Source organism: Cibotium barometz, chromosome 9 (assembly GCF_041138505.1).
Source record: "Cibotium barometz isolate CiBa-2024 chromosome 9, ASM4113850v1, whole genome shotgun sequence".
In the NCBI taxonomy this organism is placed as follows: domain Eukaryota; kingdom Viridiplantae; phylum Streptophyta; class Polypodiopsida; order Cyatheales; family Cibotiaceae; genus Cibotium; species Cibotium barometz.
In genome coordinates, this window is record NC_141054.1 from 6,413,642 (window position 1) to 6,433,444 (window position 19,803).

General features: G+C 43.8%; 1 protein-coding gene across 5 annotated transcripts in view; it reads right to left on the reverse strand.

Annotated features, from left to right (window-relative positions):
* The window catches only part of LOC147635195 (ribonuclease E/G-like protein, chloroplastic), a 79,240-nt gene extending 63,392 nt beyond the window's left edge, over positions 1 to 15,848 (reverse strand). For 3 of the 5 annotated variants that reach the window (XR_015266612.1, XR_015266611.1, XM_086802404.1), the window contains exons 1-4: positions 13,827 to 15,848; positions 9,508 to 10,917; positions 9,120 to 9,437; positions 8,957 to 8,998 (exon numbers count right to left, since the gene is read on the reverse strand). Coding sequence is in view for 3 of the 5 variants with exons in the window: in XM_086802404.1 (XP_086658530.1) it covers positions 8,957 to 8,998; positions 9,120 to 9,437; positions 9,508 to 10,917; positions 13,827 to 15,677 (3,621 nt within the window). In the remaining 2 variants the exon portion in view is untranslated. Of the gene's footprint in view, positions 1 to 7,016; positions 7,923 to 8,956; positions 8,999 to 9,119; positions 9,438 to 9,507; positions 10,918 to 13,826 lie in introns of those variants that run through there. The other 2 variants (XM_086802405.1, XM_086802406.1) reach the window with 2 other exon arrangements.
* Between the last annotated feature and the right edge of the window lie 3,955 nt (positions 15,849 to 19,803).

Below are 19,803 nucleotides of genomic sequence, written 5' to 3' on the forward strand. Positions count from 1 at the left end.
AATCGTTTTTGCCTTTAGTTCAAGCTGTTCTGAATGACTCTTTTTCTTCAGCTATTGGCAGGACTCCATATGAGGCAGCGTTTGGAAGGCCTTTCCAGTCGTTGTTAACCAGGACCTCGTCTTCAGTACCGGAGGCGAACAGAGTGACGGAGTCTTACCAGGAGATACTAGAGTCCGTTAAAGACAGATTGGCTAAAGCGCAAGAGGCCTACACTCGACAGGCCAATAAAGACCGAAGGGACATGAAGTTTTCGGAAGGAGATTGGGTATATCTTCGGATTATGAAGCAAAGATTAAAGCAGGTGGGCAAGCGATGCCCAAAGTTGTCTTTCAGGAGCTTCGGACCATTCCCCATCCGGAAAAAGATTAATGAGGTGTCTATGCAGTTAAAGCTACCTCCGAGTTGGACTATGCACGATGTATTTCATGTCAGTTGGTTAAAGCCATATGCAGGTCCACCCCCTTCAGAGGTCAAAGACGAAGCGGAACCAGACATCATTGATGAAGCCGAAGTAATGGTTCCAGAACAGATCCTTCTGCACCGTTTCAAGCATGGCTCAGGCCGAAGACTACGACAGTTCCTCACGAAGTTTCAGGACCGAGGAACTCATGAAGCGGTATGGCTCGACAAAGAATTCTTCGAGGACTATCCGGCTTTATTGACGGATTATTTGGAGGCTATGCAGCTTCCGTCAAGTTAAGCAGAAGGGGAACTGTAATATGCGGAAGCTTCGGAGAAGGATCGGTACTTCAAAACTCAGAAAACAGCACTCTTTTCGCGACGGAATTAACGCACAAACTGAAAGACGATGTGCAGAAAAATAGAGAGAGAAAGGGGAGATGGAGAGGACACAGTATTGGGTCCCAATTACCCTCTGTAGGGCCCCCACCACGGATGGTGTATTTGCTTTATTAGAATGATGTAAATCTGAAAACAAATACAAAGTACTTGACCTTTTCTTGGCTGGAAAACCTGCCCTTGAAATTCAGTCCTTCACCCCTTAGCTTTAGCAAACCCTTGGCTGTCCTGGCCCTTGAATGCTTGAGGCTCTTGGTGAATTGTGAGATGCTTCTAATGAAACTATGGGCTGGGCTTTTATACTTCCCAAAACATGCAGTCGGCTGGTTTACTGAAGACCCACGACTGAGTCTTGCACTTAAATGTGTTCACACTTTAATAAAGTGTTTTTCACACCTGTTTGGAGCCTGTCCAGCCTGCGCATGACCCCTGGACAGCCTCCTGGCTGCTGGGCATTCAACGCATAGGTGTGGGACTGCCCCCCACACCTGGCCGCCTTCTGTCCAGGGCTTATACCCTCTGTCGGCTGCCTGTCCAGAGGGTCTGGAGCTGGCCGACTGCCCCTCCAGCCCTTGCCTTGGCTGGTGGGCATAGTCTTGGGCCCTCCTGGCCCCTTGGGGGTGGTTCTATGCCTCCCCCATGCCCATACTAATTATGCCAATGCAAACACCTACACTGGGGTAGCCCTATGGGCTGGCCCCATCTCTACATGCAACCTACATGCCTACAGAGGCCTGGCATCCAGTTGCAAACCAGATACACAGCACATCTGACATCATTCCAGAGGGAGACTCACAGCGCGGACTGGCACTGCTTCATGTGCAGGACAATGCACACCTGACCTTGGACTCATGTGCAGGACAATGCACACCTGACCTCGGACGACTGAGATGGATCCCTGGCTGACTCGTCCCGGACTGGGCTCACATGGGACCAGTTCACCATCCCAGGTCCTGCACCTTCTGTACAGAATGTCTACGTGGCATCTACCATGTTGGCAACTCCTCTCTATTCTTGGTGGTTCTCTACTCCAAGGTTATGGCTCTCTACCACCGCTACAGGCTACCCTAATGATGGCTACTCTCCCTAATGATGACCCTCTTGGGCAGATAGGAGGCCGAGCCATGATATACCTAGACAGAGGACCCTGGCACTTTTTTCTTCGGCACCAACAACCCAGCCCACACACCTCCTGATACCTCCTCCATTGGGCCATTAGGGCACCAACCACGCTCCCAGGGAGTCACCACTGATAGAGCAGTTATATTATGTCGTGCTCATCGGCCACGCCCACCAGGATCCCGACCACGGCATCCTCACCATCGCCAGATCAGAGCCATTATTGCTCGGCATCGGAGGCGCCTACCTCGCTTCTACGACCTCTCCATTCTAGACAGCCCCATGGCGGAGATACTTGATCTAAAGAGAGGGCAACACTTCAACTAGTCAGCATACATGGATCTACCTGATATACATCTCTCTCTCAGGCTGCCCATGAAGTATACCGGTTGTTGGGGACTGTTTTGAAGGCTTCCATTGCGAAGAAATACTGAAGGCAAGGGATTTAATCATTTCATTATGATTTTCCAGCCACTGTACCAGTTGTACCAGCTGTGCCAGCCTTTGTACCTACTGTACCAACCATTGTACTTGTTGTACCGACCCTTGTACTTATTATACCAACCATTATACCAGTTGTACCAGCTCTATTGCATGAAGATCCATGGTTTTTGGGGAAGACTCGGTACCCACACAGAGGAATATGGTTTATATTGTAGGAACAACTTTATTTCAGTAGAAGCTTTTACAAGAACTCAAGGTGCAGGTGCTTGTTGCACCGGATTTTCCACAAAGCATCAGCAAGACTAAGACCAAGCTTTCTTAGTCAAAAGATGAGCCCAGTTGTTGCCACAAATCAGCCCAAAGAAGTCATGTTCCATGCGAGATGACTCAGAGGACAGCTCACAGCTGTACAGCTGCTGTATTGAGAGAGGGAGATACTGTCATATGACCAGTTCTTGTTGCAGCCTGTCGAACCAGAGAGAGGTATCCAACTGTCGGCCTGTTGACAACTCTTCCTGCCTAACCACACGTGTGGCTATATGGTTACAGCCTGTCTACTGAGCTGCTGCTGTCCGGATACTAGTGTTCGACTGTTGTATGGCTGTTCGTACCGCCAGCAGCCGGCCAGACTTGGAGCTGGCTGGGAGATGCTGTACATGGCTGGCAACCTGCTGCCTTACAGAGGACAAAGAGAGAAGGTGCTGTGCAGCCTGGCCTTATGACCAGCAGGAAGGCGGTCAGAGAGGGAAAAGACTGCCAGCAGCAACTGTCGACTTGTGTATGGCCAGCACTAGAAAACCACCAGAGGGCGACAAATGTACGACCAGCGCTGAGAAAAGAGAGACAAAGAGCAACTGCAGTCGGCTGAGGGTGTATGCACATGATCATCCAAAAACAAAAACCCCTCCTTGCTTTTTATAAAGTCGACCAGCTCTCTTTCTGCTTTGCTTTTCCTTTATAACAAAAGTGGCTGAGTATGCCCAAAATATCCCAGACTTTGCTTTTCCCAGCTTGCTCCACAAGCTAAAGCTAGGTGCCTCCTTCTGTCCACTTGTGCATGCCCAAAATAATTATATGTCCAGGTTTTAATGATGTGTGAACTACATGTAGAAAATCCCCATTCTCAGCTTGGTTTTTTTCTGTGTGGGGGCTTGCCCCACAACACTGATCTAGACTAGTGAAGGGACCAAATGGTGACATCCCCTCCGACTTATAAAATAGTTGTCTGCAACTGTATAAGCCTGATGCCACTAGAATACTCTTCAAATATAGCAGATGCACTGCCAATCAGTAGCATTTCATAATTCCGGGCATTAAAGTCATAAGTCTAGATCCACAATCCAAAGTCAGATACGGGTACAAGAACCAATCATATGAAGAAAGAAACTTTGGCCATATCCTGAGTCAACAACTCTGATAATACGCAGACGTAGGCATAAGAGCCAACTGTGTCCCAAATATCATAAATCAATAAGTAGCTTTAAGTACCTGCAAAAAGAGAATAGGCAAAATACATAGCCACAAAATATCTTGCGATGCCATTGGACTGCATAAGGGCACCACCCCTATGATCCATACACATGCCCAAGCTAAACATGCTTCACATGTCCATCTCTTGACCCGTACTTGCGCTCTACAATGCGCTTTGTACAAAAGTCAAATATGCTCACCAGAGTTTCCCCTTTCCACGAGACTTCACTCGCTAGGGTCACCAACCCTTCCACGAGTTCCAATACTCACCAGGGTCACCAACCCTTCCATGAGTAGAGATAATACTCACTAGAGTCACCAACTCTTATATGAGTTCACAGGGTCACCAACCCTTAGTCACTCACTAGGGTCGCCAACCCTTCCATGAGTTCAGATACTAACTCACGAGAGTCACCAACTCTTCCATGTTGGTGTATATATATATGTAGGTAGCCAAATCATCATATTCAACTGCTTTCCTCAATGTTGGGACTTCATGGAACGTTTCTTTGTAAGCAAAGTGCTAGCCAAGAGTGTACAGTAGGTCACAGGGCTGTGATTTGACATCTACATTCTCAGCCACATCTTGTACTTGAATTTCAGTTGTATTACGTCTTTCTTGTACATAATACAAAGCAGTAGTTTAGGACTCTCGTGTGTGCTGTGTGTGTGATTCCACCACGCTCTACTATCTATCTTTTGAAAACCCTAGCACGTACCTCATTGTATGAATATGACATGGTGCTCAAACCCCCTCCAATTGAATGCATATGACATAGTGCTCATTTCAGATTCAGCCGAGGGATTACAAACGCACTTAGATGCATCACACACCTTTGTGAGCAACAAGACCTCATGTTAACCTTGAGAAGACCAAGGTTATGATCTTGACACTTCTCATCAAGACATCAGTTCTCCTACATGGGAGACCACAAGCGTACCTCATTGTATGCATATGATAGTGTGCTCAAACCCCCTCCTATTGAATGCACATGACATAGTGCTCGTTTCAGATTCAGCCGAGGGATTACAAACGAACTTAGATGCATCGCACACCTTTGTGAGCAACAAGACCTCATGTTAACCTTGAGAAGACCAAGGTTATGATCTGTAACACTTCTCATCAAAACATCAGTTCTCCTACATGGGAGACCTTGTGGATATTGTCACATCATGTGTACTTAGGAGCCACCTTCTCTGGTCCGATTTCACCGTTTTCCCTACAGCCCAGGCCAATTTGACGAGAGGCTATGCAGCTCTAGCCCTCCTCGAGAAAGTGTTTTCAAACACTTTCAAGACCCTAGCATTAAGGGATGGCTCTTCCACACCTTAGTGACCCCAATGGTGATGTACGGGGTCCCTTTCTATGGCCAGACCTTGGTGAGGCCTAGGGGAGGATTGAGAGGCTTCGCATCATGATGTTCTCCCGCATAATCAGAGCAACCATCGGTACCACACCCTATTGTCTTGGCAGAGTTCCAGGCAGCCCCCTGGTGGTAGATGCACTTTCCCAAACAGTGACATACATACATCACCTCCACACCCTCCACAACTCCAAGTTACCCAGGCTTGCTTGGAAGTCTTCTCAACAGCTTGGGCATGACCAGGTATGGTATGCTAGGGTCACCCACTAGTTCCTCACACAAGGGCTCCACATGGATGGTCTTCCACCTTTTGAGTACAGCCTAGATGCCCCCTCCGTCCATCTCACCCTTCAGGATACCAATCAAGTCATTTGATCTGATCTCCTCAACCTACACACCCACAGCACATGGCTCGCGCCCACAAAGCTACAATTCTACAGAGTAACACTCCTTGAGGATTACAGTAGATGGATTCATCTAGACTCTAGAGGCCAGGATACCTGCACAAGCATATGTCACATGCCAGTTGTGTGCTCAAAGAAGCATACCGTTGGCTCTCAAATTAGTTCCCAAAGTGGAGCATCATGCATGATCATTCTCAACAGGAGACCATAGCTATGTTAAGGGAAAGGGATTGCAATCATGGGGACAAAGCGGAACAGATGCACAGTTCTCTAACCAAACTTGGAGTGGCTCTAACCAGACTTCGAGTGGAATCTGAGGAATGACAGTGTTTTCAATCAAAAGTGTCAAACGCCAGGTAGTCAAAGTAAAGAGTCAGTGGTCCAAGGAGGAAGGATGATAGGTTTCCAACCCATCATCAAGTTTAGTAGGAGAAAAAGTCAAGTGCACAGCCATGGACATGGCTAATCGCATAGCTAATCCCTGTTTAGGCAGGAGTTTACAGTGCATAACTAGTCGGCCAAGCCAGAAGCATCAGACAGACACATTCAGCAGCATTTATTAATATTTTGTGATTTTTATGCTCATTTCTGCTAGCCGACAGCAGTCAGCCTGTTGCAGGGTAATTCCCAATGCCTGTACATAGAAAGGCACCATTCAGTCATAGTTCATCTGATTCCCCAGTTGGGGGCACGTCCTAGTCAGTCAATAGGCAGTCCTTTTGGTCTAGAAGTCAATCCTCTTTTGGAAACCCAAAGGCCATAGAAGTTGTACAAACATGTAAATCTTTTTGTACCATATCAATATACTGAAAATATAGTTCATCTCTCTCTCCTCTCTGCTGTCTATTCATTGTGTTTGCAGCGATGTTTCTAATCAGTAGGCTTAGGGCTGGATCAAGTACAGCAAGGCTTCCATGCACGCAACACTGGATGTCCTAGATGGATGAGGGTGATATGAAACACACATGAGCTTCCTCATATAATGCCATGATATGGAGAGAAACAATTTTCACATGTATCCAAATATGCCTATTTTCATCATCATTGTACACGTACCTAGTTGGCTATGTGTTTTCCATGATTAAGTTATCTCATGGAACTATTGCAACACTTTGTTTGGTCTCATAGACCCCTTGGGTCTTTTGAAGACATTTAGTATAAGCGTCTTTCTTTCTCTTGGGAGGGGGGAGGGGGGAGAGGGGCGGGGGGATTGGGGGGTGTTTGCTAATTCTCCTGTGAGGTAGACTCTTGTTGCTATTTTGTTGTATGCATATGAGATCCCAATTTAATATAAGCGCCTTTCTTTTTTCTCTTTGGGGGGGTGGGGGCAGTTGGGGGCTGTTTGCTAGTTCTCTTGACTATAATGCACCCCACAAGGTGTAAGCACGTATTGGGCACCGTATCGTGATTTAGCAACACTTAAACACTTAAGGTTTTTAAAACAGCTCAAGACATAGACAAAATTGGAAAAGAGAAAGTGCTTAGTAACACCACACTAGGGCCGGCCGGCATCCCCCCCCCAAATACCAAGTATATTATTGGAGTATTTTGTTTATACACTGTTCCACGGGCTTTTAGGCCAGATTTGCCATAAATACACACGGAATGAATACAAATACCAAACAAGACGGTTGAAGAAGAGTTCCTTTCATAGTCGATGTCCCTCGAGAAATCCTCCCGCCCTTCACTAAAGTGAGCAGTCACAGTATTGGCTTTCTAGGTCCACACACGATGCTGGGGTGGTCATGCTGGCGCTGGGACTAGGTACTCTTGGTGGAAGTCTCATTGGAAGATGAAGATGCTGTCCGACCTGTTTTAGCAGCCGGCCATCAGCCAAGAGATCATAGTAGTGTCCCAGTTTGAAGAGCTTGGAATGTCCAGCAGGTAGAAGAGAGGTTTCAGCAATTGTAGGAGCTGTACGACCAGGCCAAAGCAGTGGACCAGCACCCTGTAGGTGATCCTGTAGCAACTCGACCAGCAGCATAATCAAAGTGGAGGGTGGCTGTGGGTCGAGAAGTAGGTGTGTGTCGCTTCTATGCTTTCCGTTTTGCAAAACGACCCGCATATGGGGAGCTATGAGCAAAAGCGATGGATTCCAAAGAGGCATGCCTTCTTTTCGAAGACCTTTCGTGGATGCAAATTCAGCCCTGCATGCCTTCTATTTATTCTCCACCAACCTCCATAACACGTGCGAGGGTTACAATGTATAGGTAGGATGTCCTCCACATGCCTAGGTCATTTAGGTGCCCAAGGGGGGTGCCCATTGGGTTGGGCCCCGGGCACATTTAATAAGTGTCCACTCACTTACTAATAGATGTGAACCTGCAAAGGTTATAACATTACAAAGAAATTTCAATAAAAATAACAAAGGTTTTGGGCAAACCTACCACCTGTCCACAGGCCACAAAACACATCAAAATACAAGGCACTCGCACAGTTCACGGGTAGGTGTCCGAGGCCCGTGAACTGGACATTCATGGCAGGCAAACACACAAATACAGATCACACGAAAACAATGTCATGCATGCGAACATGTGTGCATGTCCACTTGATTTATGGACAAACCTCCCGGTCATGGAACATGTACAGCACTCGCATTTCCCGGCACGAATCTGGCACATCAGAACGCGCGGAATTGGGACCAAAACACTCAGATCCACACATGGCCACATTTGGGCGCAAAAAACTAGCCACGTTTGGGCACAAGAAACTGGAAAAAAACCATATAAGTGGCCAAAAGGTGACATAGACTCTTGTTGCTATTTTGTTGTATGCATATGAGATCCCAATTGGATGCACGAGAGACCTTTTGAGATCAAAAAGGATTTGCAAGTAAACATGAACAAAACGAAGGTAATGAATTTTCATACCATTGGGGAGAAGTTGAGCAGGCATGAATTACCAAAAAAAGGGGACAAGTAGAACTGGTGGACAACTTCACATGCTTAGGGATATTTTTTTCTGCCCCAAGTTTAACCATGAAAAAGGTGGCTGAAGCTCATCTTAGTAAGGCATATGGTTATCTCGCACAGTTGGAAAGACAATCTTTCCAAGCCCATTTTAAAGGTCCAAGACAATCTTTCCAAGCCCATTTTAAAGGTCCACAAACAAAAAGTTTACAATTGAACTCTATGGTCTGGCCGGCAACCATGTATGGGGAACCTTTTTGGGGCCTGACCTTGGCTAAAAGGATTGGGCAAGCATTGAAAGGTTGTCGATTATGATGTTCCTTGCACTCATACCTTCTTTTCCTTCATATTCCCTCCTCTTCAAACTCTTCTATTCAAAATTTCATACAAGCTAGCAGCTCATTATACTTAGAAAAGCCTCTCTCCAAAAAGCCTATGACAGCATACCTCATGGTAAGTTTGAGCCGAGTCTACCACCATCCTATGGACCTGAAAAAACACAAATTTCATGTTGCCATGATTATGTGAGCAGTAGCTTGTATCCTGAAGCCATCGAACAGAGAACAGTACAGGTTGGAAGCTAGTGTCCCACAAAACTCATGACACTTACCTTTTCCGCAAAAAAGTCCCTCACAATAGACAGTGTTTGACCCATCGCTCTGTGCAACAAGGCAGGGACTGCACCGTCTTGTCCGTTCTGGGCGGCCATTGATGCAGCTTCAGCCTGTTCCAAAATGTCTTTCCATGTCTCCAATAGACGCATCATGTCTTTCTCCAAATCTTCTTGAGATTGACCAGCAGCCTCGGTTCTTACTGTCAGATCAAAACCTGGTTTTCTGAATAAATTAGCCAAATCTTTTAATCTTTTACGCTCTGGACCATATATCTTTTTGGAGACTCCTGTCGATTTCCCCCCCATGCCTAGGACCTGCATTCAAATTTGAATTTTAGATGTGGAAGGGGTCATGGGATGACGCAAGTCTAAGGTTCAAACTTACCCAAAACCTGCTAGATAGCTGAGGAAAAGCACAAACTTTGGGTCCTTTCTTCCCTAGTGGCTCTCTTTTCACTTGCACAATGATTCTCATTCCTTCCTCAACCTTTCTCCACTTTGTAAACCTTTGCCCAAAATTTACAGTGATTGGTCTGGTTATGTTTCCATTCACTTGAAGTTTTCTCCCCCTCTTCTTTTCAGGTAGATCACCCTCATCGGAAGCATCTACATTGGTATGGGTGGTATCAGTGTAGGCAGGCTCCTCCACCTCATCTACTACTTCTGATTCTTCATCTTCTTCACCATCTTCATCCTCCGCTTCCCAATTCTCGTCTGGATGAAGGTCAGATTTATCAAAGGATTGACCACGATCTGTTGAAACATCCCCCTGCTTGCCCATGGCATGCTCATCAGCATCAACAACATGACCATTCGATGGATTCTCACTAGCACTGATTGGAGGAAATGTAAATGGGTACATATTCTTGGTAATGGTTAGTAAAGCAACCCGAGGGTGACCGATGTCCACAAATACACCTGTCATGCCTGGAAGTAGCTTCTTCACTATCCCCAAATAAACATTTCCGACATTTATGTCCGAGTTAACCGGTTTTAGCAGCAACTCTACAAGCTTCCCATCTTCTAGTATTGCTATCCGCTCCATGGTACACTTAGAGGAGCTGATTAAAATCTCAGTTGAAATCTCCCCCTTTTCCTCTGTTGGCAACGGAGACTCTGGGGGCTTCTCCACCACGTTCAGGATGTCTTCAGCCTCCCGATCTGTTTCAGCCAAACTTACAACTGCTGTTTTAGAAGAATCACCTTTCTCATATAGAATCATGGACTCCATCAACCACGGTTCCTCTCTGGGGAAAACCCTTTTTCGAATGTATTTTTTCAGCTTTGGAGTCAATCGCAATGGAGTTAAGTGCTCTTCTGCCTGAAATTTTGTAAGGAGGGTAGCACCTTCAGTATGCCTGGACAAAGCATCACTCTCCACATCGTCTACTTCTATTCTGGGTTGATGATCCTTTGTTTGTTCGCCTTTAAGATCCTGTACAGTCAAATCTGGCTTTTCCTCTTGCTTTGCAACACTGCTACCTACACCTTGCTCCATACCAACAAGCTTCACTTGATTTTGTGATTCTTCCAACACAGGTTCATCACCCAAGAATCGTTTCAGCTCAGTGGGAAACCCAATCTCATTTTGCAAGCCTCCCCATAAAAGAGCTGGGAGCTTATTTGCTACGTTAAAGTCCAGACTGTCTCTCAAAGTCACCTCTTTGTACTGTGCATCTTTCAAAGAAGGAATGGCAAGATGGAACCTGGGTCCAGGCCTCCAAACTATGTGGTTAGTTCTTTCATCTCCAACTTGTATGAAATAGTTATACTCAGAATGTGTCCCAAGAGGTACCTGCAGCAGCCATAATCACTTTTAGAAAAGAGCATTCTAAGCCCATTAATCCCTCCTTTCAAGGTATGAGCACTCAATTAAGCACAGGAAAACAGTATCACAACAGCCTGGGGATATGTGTATATAAACATTGACCAAAATACAAGCAATAGATGGACACTTGAGGAAAAAGTTTCAATCATAAGTTTAGAATGGTTATTTCTCCTCATAGAGCGGCCAGCCGGAGCAGAAGCATCTCTCCCCCTTATGATCACTTGTTTCCCGCCCTTATATGAGGCGAGTTTGTATTTAGCCCTTCATTGTTGTACTTAGCCCTTTGTGGCTGTTTTCTCTTTAACTAATTGAAGGATCTTTTCCCCGGGGGGGAAAAAAAAAAGAATGGTTATGCTCCCGTGCTAACTAAAAAATAAGTGTCAAAGTGTGAGACACATAGGACATGATCGTTGATCATATAGAAATTCAACAAGCCAAGTTTCAAAGAATTCTTGTAACAAAAATTCAAGGGCCTTCCTACCACCATTTAGCAAGGCTACTCCCCACAATACCCTATAATGAAGCTATATATATATGATCCACATGTAGAAAAGTACAAGTGTGTGCATGTGGACAGCCTCTTGATAATCAGCCAGCCAAGCAAGACATGCCTGGAAGAGATCCTTATATAATTAGACAGCTTCATGTATGGTAGCCAAATCGTCATATTCATATGCTTTCCTCAATGTTGGGCTTCACAAAAGCGTTTCTTTGTAGGCGAAGTGCTAGCCAGGAGTGTTCAGCAGGTCACAAGGCTATGATTTGACATCTTCATTCTTAGCCACATCTTGTACTTGAATTTCAGTTGTATTACTACTTTCTTGTACATAATACAAAGCAGTAGTTTAGGGCTCTTGTGTGTGTTGTATGTGTGTTTTTACCGCACCCTTCTATCTATCTCTGGAAAACCCTAGCACGTAGGCATAAGTGCTCTACAGCATATCAGTAAAGCAAGTACTCTACAAGGAAGGAGGGGGGGTTTCTTGCAATTGGGACCCAGTGCCATGTCTTGTAAGGGTGGTACAAGTTACTTCTTTAAGGGTGGTACAAGTTACTTCTTTTTAGTTCATTATTTCTTGTTTGACTTTTCTTAGGCCACTAAAAGATCAACCACTTTCCTAAGAGCCCCCCGTCAACAACAACTAGGTTTTCAAGGCTCGAGCTATGAAATTTACCCAATATCGCTCGTTGAGATACGATCAATGGATTTGATGTGCACTTGCTGCACTAATGAAGAGATGGAGAGAAGAAGGAAACCAAAGACCACATTGATGGTGAGCATGGAGGCCCTTAAGAGGAAGGAAGAAGGATCTCGGAGAAAAGATAATGAGTGAAAAGGAAATGATTTCTAGGAAAGAGCACTATTTAAGAAGCTACAAGAGATTTGTCAAAACTAAAGATGGAAGAACCTAGAGAAGAAAATGAGAACAAGCTCAAAGACAAGAAACTAGTAGAACCACCAAAGGCCCTAGCTGCCTAGAAATAGTTATAAAGGTATAAGACTATCTATTCCTTTTGGCCAATTGTTAATTATAGCACCATTTTGCTTGGATTATATTACCTAGCAAAGTTACAAGACATAACAAGAAGAGAATGAAAAGCCAATCAAGCTTGAGGAGATTTCACTCATTGACTTGGAGATACATGTCACACAAGATGCTCAAAGACCATTGAAAACAAGCATATTCTCTTAGACCAACTGGCACTCTTTGGTTTGATCTTATCACTCCCTCTGAGCCAATTCATGGAAATTCCAGAGCTGTTGAGGAGCACATGGCAGCTTTCTCCAGGTTTGAGGAAAGGGCTACATCTTTCGTTGCCATCATGGTGATTCTGTATGGCGTTACCAGCCAGTAACACAACTCTCCCTCCCCTCCCCCCAAATTCCATCCCTACAACTCTTTGAAAGGGAGAAGCTACTCCATACTTTCACCATACTTGCAAGTGTTGACTGCTCCGGAGTTATTTGGTTCTGAAGAAGAACACTTAAGTCTGTCATCTTTCTTGGCGTTCACCTGAAGACTTGTGGAGTGCGTATTTCTGGAGACCAACACCAGCCCGGTGGTTCCAGGTATTTCACATGTCCTGGGGTCCTTCCCGTCTTGGATAGGTTGGTAAATACACACTCTGTAAGGCCTTAAGAGGTTGGGTGCGGTACACAGGGTGGTAGCTCCACCGTGCCAGTCCACCTAGAGCCTTGGCAAGAGTGCTATATCGCTTACTCCATGGGGAGATAAGGGTTGTGACAAGGGAAGAGTACTCTTCCGGGGCCACTGTTTTATGTTTGCTATTTTCATGTTCTAGTAGAAATCACGTGGTCCCTTAGGACACCACAGCGCTTGTACTAGAACCTCCTCTATAATATAGGTCTGCAAAAATGGTTCCCATCAGGTGAAATATGAGCTGTTAGCATTCATCTTGTTTAGAAATGCATTATTGTAGCTCCATGGCTTTCTTATATTTTTTAAGGCACTGGAAGACAGTGTCTACAACATTAACAGTCATTCAATTGATGGCACATCTGCCATCACTTCATGCCATGACATAAGGGGAGGTTGGTCAAGTGCAGGGTTTAACCATAAAATGTTGACCCTCTGCAAATGACTCTGGTATTTACTAGGGTACTAGAGTGATAACATTGACCTTTTACATCAAACTTAAACTTCAAGTGCTGAAACCCCTAAACCTTAAGGGGTACAATGTAGCACATGACTTGAGAGAGCCACTGTCTAAAAGCTTGTGAAAAACAAAACTAAATAACAGTAATTTGGACATCCACCCTGCGACATAAACATGCCTTAGATAACAGAGGTAGGGCTATTTTAATTTGGAAAGTTCGATGCGATAACGGGAGGGAAAAAAAAAAGGCAACACACCTGACTCTGTGCTTGCCATATGTTAGGCTGTTCTGATTCTTCACACATTAAGAAGCCTACGGCCATAGTAGGATCCCAGGCACCCAAATGAGAGTTTGCTCCAACTAGGAAAAGTTTCTGATTCGTGTTTAGGCGTGCTTCCACAAGCCATCTCACAGTACACATACCCTGATCTGGCTCAGAAACATCAGGTGCTTCACCTTGTGCATTTGCAAGTTTGGCCTCCTCTGCTAACTTTTGCTTCCTTGACCTCTTACTCCTTCTGGAATTCCTGGGCAATCTGCTTTTCCTCTCTTGTCTTTGTTGTGAACTTTCAGAGTCTGTATCTCCCACCACAATGGTATCCATATCCGTTTGAATCATAGCAGCAACTGTGCCTTCCCCAGCATCTGGTGCTTGGAGAATAGTTCCTTGAACCCAGTCATCATGCTTTAAAACAATTCCTGCATCACTTTCCACATTCATGTGTAATTCCAACGAATCATATTTGTCAATATTGCTCTGGTCTTTCGGAAATTTTTCATCCAAAAGCACCATGGATATGCCTGCATGGCCTCCACTGCTAGATGACTCAACCTCATCAAGTTTTTGACTTTCTTTCTGTTTAAAGCATTCAGTTTTACTCTTCCTCCTCCTCCGGGACCTTTTCCTGCCAACATTGGCTGATTCCTCTGCAACAGACGGAGGAGAAGGGGACAGTGGTAGATTCCCCACGTAATCCGTAATATCAACAACATTTCCTCCAACCTTAACGTCATACTCCAGCTTAACTCCTGCATCAGTTTCTGCATCTGTGTGGAGCTCTAACTGGTCTTCAGAAAACTGTTCTTCAGAGTGCCCCAAGGACATGCCTAAATCATGCTTTTCACTTGCACTTGCTTTGCCAGGGAGCTCCATCACCTGTATTGTTTGACCTTGATCTTGCTCAAGCAGCTCATCTTCACTCTTCTTCCGCCGCCGCCGCCGGGGTTTCCTCCTGCCAGATGTGGATGACCCCTCTATGGAGGACTCATGGGTAGACAATTCTAGAGTTTCTGGGGATGACCTGGAATCAACAACACCAACAGCATCAATGTCGTCAACTATAGTGGTCTCATTGCTGGTGTGCTCGGAAGCTGCATTGTTCTCTGAAGAGCTTGCTTGCACTTCTGAGGTAGTGTTTAAGGAATCAGTAACTTCAAAAGGGATGCTATTTGCTGGATCACCCAGTTTTACTTGCAGAAGCCTTCCACTTGACTTGGCTTTTGAGACCTTACTTCCTCTTCGACGTACACCACAGGAATTCTCTTTGATTTCATCCTCACTTGCTTCCAGATGCACAGTGTTAGCAAAGCTAAGATGGTCGCTGCCTTCATTGGAGCTATCTTCTGCATTAATAACACTCCTTACCAACGAAAAAGATTCTTGGCTTGGTTGGCTTATCTTATCTCTAGTAGCAATACTGCCATTCTCATCAGAAGGTTCTTCGTATTCATGCAGCAATGCTTTAGTTCCTTTCTTTTTCCGGCCTTTTCTGCGGACTGTATCACTTTCAAGCTTCACCGGTTCTTCATTTTCCGACTGGTAATCACATTCCGGTGTAGCTTTGGGATGAAATCTGAGGGGTTTAAGTGTGCTGCTGGGGCCATGGTGCACCTCTGGTGATGATGAAACAACAGAAGAAAGGGCGAGAGGTCTTGCCTGGTGTGGTCGGAGGTGACGCTGTTGAGTCCACAGGCTCCACTTGAAAAAGAAGTGGTCATGGACGCAAAGCTGGCGTGCAAAGCGTGTCCTCTCCGATGATGATGGTGGTGAGAAGACACAAAGGGAGCCGAGCAGAGGCACCGCTTGACATGAAGAAGAAGAAGACATTGAAGGTGTAGACCGCCAGAGGACAGAGCCCCATCCGGTTTCTTGTATAAACTCAAGGGAATAGCTCCTCTCTGCACTTAATCTATGTCTTTATATCTTCTACATCTATCGTATTGTATTAAGCGCACAGGTTTTTCTGTTCTATTCTATTAAGAACTTCATCTATGTCTTTATATCTTCTACATACATCTATTGTATTGTATTAAGCTTACCGTTCAGGTTTTTTTCTCGCACCACATGTCACTCTCTCTAGCATTTACTCTAAATCTCCTCTATAACTATCTTTTCTCTAGCCACTTGTGGCAACAGTGTATAAGGGTGGGCAGCACACTCTGCATGGGTTGGGGTAGCAGCACACGAGTGTAAAATTAGTATATACAAACCCCAAGTGTAAGTGTGCAGGAGGGACGAGCCAGCTGTCAAGATGACAAGTAGCAACAAATAGACGTAAACAGGGATGTTGGGAGCACACCTACTAAGGCAGACATTGGGACTAGGATCGTGGTGATAAAGGAGGTGTGGTGATGCTGCAGAGTTCAAGGAGCTAGAGGGGCATGATGACCAATAGGAGTTGCAAACGACTAGGGCCCCATAGTGATTGCGATGTTGAGTAGGGGGGGTGTCGAGGAGAGATGGTAGAAGGGTGTGGGCCGTGTGTGTGGAAGAAAAATGATGGAAGGGACTGAAAGGGAAGCTAGAAGTGGTAGACGGGTGTGGGCTGTGTGTGTGGAAGATGGGGAACTCAAAACATGGGTAGTGTCGAAACTGGAGGTGTGGGGCTGGTCGCTGCACAAAAGGGTGGGACTAGAGAATATGGTCCTTACTCCGTAGGCGACAGAGAATCATATGAGCGGGTTGGAAGGGTTTGAAAGGGAAGCTGGAAGTGTAGAAGGGTGTGGGCCCTGTGTGCGGAAGATGGGGAACTCGAAGCATGGGCGGCGTAAACAATGGAGCTAAGGGGCTAATTGCTGCACGAAAGGGTGGGGCTAGAGAATATGGTCCTTACTCCATAGGTGGTAGAGGATTATAGGAGTGGGGTAGCATGGGATCGAGGGTGTAAGGACAAAGAGAAGTAGAGATCAAGGGGATGTGAACACTGGTAAGAACAACGAGCAGAAGGGGATGGAAACTAGGAGGGTTAGGTGTAAGATTCCTCCCTCCAGATTTTGAGATATAAAGGTGTAAGAACCTCCCCTTCAGTTTCTGTAATCATCCCCTAATTTAGAATACAAGAAAACATTGTTTTTCCTTGTTATTGGCCTAGAGAGAGAAAATATTCTAGAGAGAGATAATACAAATTTGAGATATTTTTGGATACAAAGTTTCTCCTAATATCTAAGATGAATTTCCCTTAAACAGAAGCTCAAAAAGAATTTTCCAATGTGCATTAGAAATTAATTGAATATGTGTATTAAAGAGCTTAGCCTAAGGGTCCACATTTTCAGAAATTTTTGACTAAGGTCTAAATAAGGTTCTAAAGGGCCAATAGGATTAATCCAAGTGTTGGGATTAGAAAAATAAAAAGAATAAAAGAAAATCCCCCAAAAATGAGTAAATGTTCACATATGATGAAGAGTTGACCAAGTACTGGGTTTATTAGTTAAAAAATGAGGTTTATTAGTTAAAAAATCAATTTTTGACACCTCACTAAGGAGGGAGAGGGCTCATGAAGGAGGCACATTTTTTTCATCATTACCTTGCATTTTTTATTCAAAAAATGAGATATTTTTATCTCTCCTCTCTCCTCATGCAAACTGGATCAAAAAGTGAGCTAAACCGGTCCAAAACTTGTCCAAAATAGATCAAATTGAATCTAGAAGCCTCTAGATCCCAGCTGGACTTGGTTAGTGGCCTCCCTCACCTATAAATAGACCCTCATTCCTTTGTATTTTCATTTTTGTGTATTTACATGCCATTATTATCTTCAAAATTAGTGTGATTTTATTATCCCTCTATTTTGCCTCTTCTTTCGGAAGCTCTTCACAAATCTCCATTCTCTTTTGGAGATTACCCTCCCCATCTTGGTGGCCAAGCTTGCTTTGTGGGCTTCACTTCTCTCCAAAGAATCAAGCCAAAAATCAAGGGTGAGCCTTCATCCATGATGTTTTTCTATCTTTCTCAATGGTAATCTTCTTCCCAACCCCTCTAATGCTTGGGAAGCTTTTTAATCAATGGTTTTCTCTTGAAATCAAGCTTTTTAGTGATTCATAATGTTTAATTGGATTAATGCTTAAATTTAATATTTTTGATTAGTAAATGATAAATGGATATTTTTTAAGATTAATCAAGAGGTTTAATTATAATTATGCTATGTATGCATAATTATGCTATAATTGTGCTATGTATGCATAATAAAATTTTAGTTTAAAAGAGGAGTTCCTATCACATTTCAATTATGAGTATTTATTTAAGGTTAGAAAATTGAACATTCTCTGAAATTGTAGCGAAGCTATGGCAAAAAAATTTAGAAAAAAAATGAATCTTATTTTTATGCATGAATTTAATAAACCAAAAAGAGGAATTTCCATCGATATTTTTATGCTAAAAGAATGATTTTTGTTACATTTATGAAAAATACTTTTATAGTATTTATGCATGATTATTTAATAAGAGAAAAGAGAAATTTTTGTTATATTTATCTTTATATATGTACATGCATAAATAAATTTTATGCTAAAAGTGGAGTTTTGAGCATTATTCAATAGTCAGAAAAATAAAGAAGGTTATGCACAAATTTTATAGAATCATTCAATTTATGAGAATTATAGAAATGATTCATTTAGATAAATGGATTAGTGTTTATACTAAAAGAGTAAATATGGGTATAATTGATTTTATAAATCCCATGAATCTTTTATTCAAAAATACGAATATTGAGCGTATTTTATTTTGAGAAATTTGAGAAAGAATGTGTAATATTCATATGAATGGATGTAGGAATGATGTGAATGGATGTGAGTGGATGTAAGAATGATGTGAATGGATGTGAGTGGATGTAAGAATGATGTGAATGGATGTAGGAATGATGTGAATGGATGTGAGTGGATGGATGTGAATGGATGTGAGTGGATGTAGGAATAATGTGAATGGATGTGAGGGGATGTAGGAATGATGTGAATGGATGTGAATGGATATGAGTGGATGTAGGAATGATGTGAATGGATGTGAATGGATGTGAGTGGATGTAGGAATGATGTGAATAAATGTAGGAATGATGTGAATGGATGTGAGTGGATGTAGGAATGATGTGAATGGATGTGAGTGGATGTAGGAATGATGTGAATAAATGTAAGAATGATGTGAATGGATGTAGGAATGATGTGAATGGATGTGAGTGGATGTAGGAATGATGTGAATAGATGTAGGATGATGTAAATGGATGTGAAATGATGTGATGTAAATTGATGTAGAAGAATGTGGAATGATGAGAAATGACGTGGAATGATGTGGAAAGATGAGAGTTTGTAACTTTGTTGGAAACTGTATTTATATATAAGACCTGTTTTTAAAGATTGTTTTATGTCAAGTAGGGAAGCATTTTGATTATCTTGTTAAATAAAGTCGCGGAGGACCTAAGTGAAAAGGTTGCAACAGCTAACGGAGAGTCAATGAAGGACGTCTCACGTGGTAAGATTGGTCAAGGTCTTGACCAGCCTCGGTTCGATTAAAATGGTGAGCTTCCGATACAGTGGATGAGGGACTAAGGAAGTGGTCTATGAGTGAAGCACTAAGTGACCTACGAAGGAACCTAGAGAGTGCTGACCATACACGGTACTTCGCCCAGGATACCCACGCGTGCGACGAGGAAGAAAAATGAGTTGGAGCTGTTTTCTTTGAACACGGGCATTGATCTGGTTGATTGGCCTTGATGGTCTTCAACGGATGAGTTCATAGCTCTTTTACATGGATCTTTGTTGGTTGATCTTGCTGATCTCCAGCTAAGAGTCCATATGGTTTTTATGTGATTAAACTCCTAGGTACTATGGGCTAGGAACTATTGAAAAGGCCCCTGAGTGAGCAGGTGGTGAGCGTTCTGGTTGTTGTTGCCGATGATGCCATAGGTACGCTAGGAAAGGAATGACTGAAATTGGATTTTTGGGTTGGAAATTGGATCTGGAAATGGGAT